Genomic DNA, 2,158 nt, shown 5'->3' with positions numbered 1-2,158 from the left:
ATTCCTAGTAGTAAAAGCAGAGTCGAATGCTTGGTTTGTATTCAAAGACACTTCACCTTCAATTTTGTGAAATATATATGGTTGATTGTTTTCTTTAAGATTGTCCATGGAGAATCCTACAAGTTTTACCAAAAACATTTACAAATATATATGGATGGACACAACCTTGTGAACAATGTAATTGACCAGCTTCAAACATATATCTAAGATTCACAAAAACAATAAACTCTCAAACTCTTAAAGATCCATTTTGAAAAAAAAAAGAGAAGATGGAGATTAAAGAACAGAAAGAGTTCTTCCATGGAACACTCGAGATTACAATCTTCGATGCAACACCTTTTTCTCCTCCATATCCTTTCAATGTAAGTCGTCTCTATCATATGATGAGTGAATGACTTATGATGTTATCTTTGTTTGTGTTCTTTCTCATAGCTATTATTATCTTTTCTTTTTTGCACAGTGTATATGTACAAAGCCAAAATCAGCTTACGTGACCATCAAGATAAATAAGAAGAAGGTTGCTAAAACAAGCTCAGAGTACGACCGTGTCTGGAATCAGACTTTTCAGATCCTCTGCGCACACCCGGTTTCTGACACGACCATCACCATCACCCTCAAGACTCGATGTTCTGTTCTCGGAAGATTCCAGATCTCTGCAGAACAGATCCTGACTTCTAATTCTGCAGTTGTCAACGGGTTTTTCCCTCTGACGGCACACAATGGGTCAAAGAAACGTAACTTGAAGCTTAAGTGTCTGATGTGGTTCAGACCGGCTTATCTTGAACCGGGATGGTGCAAAACGCTTCAAGGAGAGTCTTTTCAAGGTATTAGCAATGCGAGCTTCCCTCAGAGATCGAATTGCAGAGTGGTACTGTATCAAGATGCGCACCACAAGGCCACGTTTGATCCTAGGGTTCATGATGTTCCTTTAAATGCAAGGAATTTATGGGAAGATGTTTACAAAGCAATCGAAAGTGCTAGGCACTTGGTTTACATTGCAGGATGGGCATTAAACCCTAATCTTGTTCTCGTACGCGATGATGAGACTGAGATTCCACATGCTGTTGGAGTAACAATTGGTGAGCTTCTGAAACGGAAAGCAGAGGAAGGCATAGCGGTCAGGGTAATGCTGTGGAATGATGAGACGTCGTTACCCATGATCAAGAACAGAGGTGTAATGCGAACAAACGTCGAAACAGCTCTTGCTTACTTCAGAAACACTCATGTTATTTGTAGATTGTGTCCAAGATTGCACAAAAGACTCCCTACAGCGTTTGCGCACCACCAAAAGACAATTACATTGGATACACGTGTGACAAACTCAAGCACCAAGGAGCGAGAGATCATGAGCTTCCTTGGCGGGTTTGATCTTTGCGATGGTCGGTATGACACTGAGGAGCATTCACTGTTTCGTACACTCGGAACAGAGGCTGATTTCTACCAGACAAGTGTAGTCGGAGCTAAGCTAAGTAGAGGCGGACCAAGAGAGCCATGGCATGATTGCCATGTGTCTGTGGTCGGAGGAGCGGCTTGGGATGTTCTGAAGAACTTCGAACAGAGATGGACGAAACAGTGTAACCCTTCTGTGTTGGTTAACACTACAGGGATCAGAAACTTAGTAAACCTAACTGGACCTACAGAGGAAAGTAACCGGAAATGGAATGTTCAGGTTCTAAGATCGATAGATCACATATCAGCAACAGAGATGCCAAGAGGTTTATCTGTAGAGAAGAGTGTACACGACGGCTACGTAGAGGCGATTCGGAAGGCTGAGAGGTTTATATACATTGAGAATCAGTATTTCATGGGAAGCTGTGATCATTGGGAGAGCAAGAACGATAGGTACGAAAGCTTTTTTTTTAACAGAACTTCTAAACATCTATTGTGAGATTCTGATCTAGTTTAGTTAATCATATTTAATATATGGAACCTGCAGCGGATGCACAAACTTGATACCTATTGAAATAGCGTTAAAGATTGCTGCTAAGATACGCACTAAGGAGAGATTTGCAGTGTATATAGTGATACCAATGTGGCCGGAAGGGCCACCTGAGAGTGAAACGGTTGAAGAGATACTTCATTGGACGAGAGAGACGATGTCAATGATGTATCGGATAATTGGAGAGGCAATATGGGAAACTGGAGACGGATCGCATCC

At 41.7% G+C, this 2,158-nt stretch overlaps 1 protein-coding gene across 1 annotated transcript in view; it reads left to right on the top strand.

Moving 5' to 3' along the window:
• LOC104758789 (phospholipase D alpha 4) overlaps positions 170–2,158 on the top strand; it is a 3,752-nt gene continuing 1,763 nt past the window's right edge. Inside the window, exons 1-3 of the mRNA XM_010481733.2 lie at positions 170–362; positions 461–1,842; positions 1,937–2,126. Of these exons, the coding sequence (XP_010480035.1) occupies positions 270–362; positions 461–1,842; positions 1,937–2,126 (1,665 nt within the window). The 5' untranslated portion in view covers positions 170–269. The remainder of the gene's footprint in view (positions 363–460; positions 1,843–1,936; positions 2,127–2,158) is intronic.

Source organism: Camelina sativa, chromosome 17, assembly GCF_000633955.1.
Source record: "Camelina sativa cultivar DH55 chromosome 17, Cs, whole genome shotgun sequence".
Taxonomy (NCBI): Eukaryota; Viridiplantae; Streptophyta; class Magnoliopsida; order Brassicales; family Brassicaceae; genus Camelina; species Camelina sativa.
This window is presented reverse-complemented; position numbering and strand designations above follow the sequence as displayed.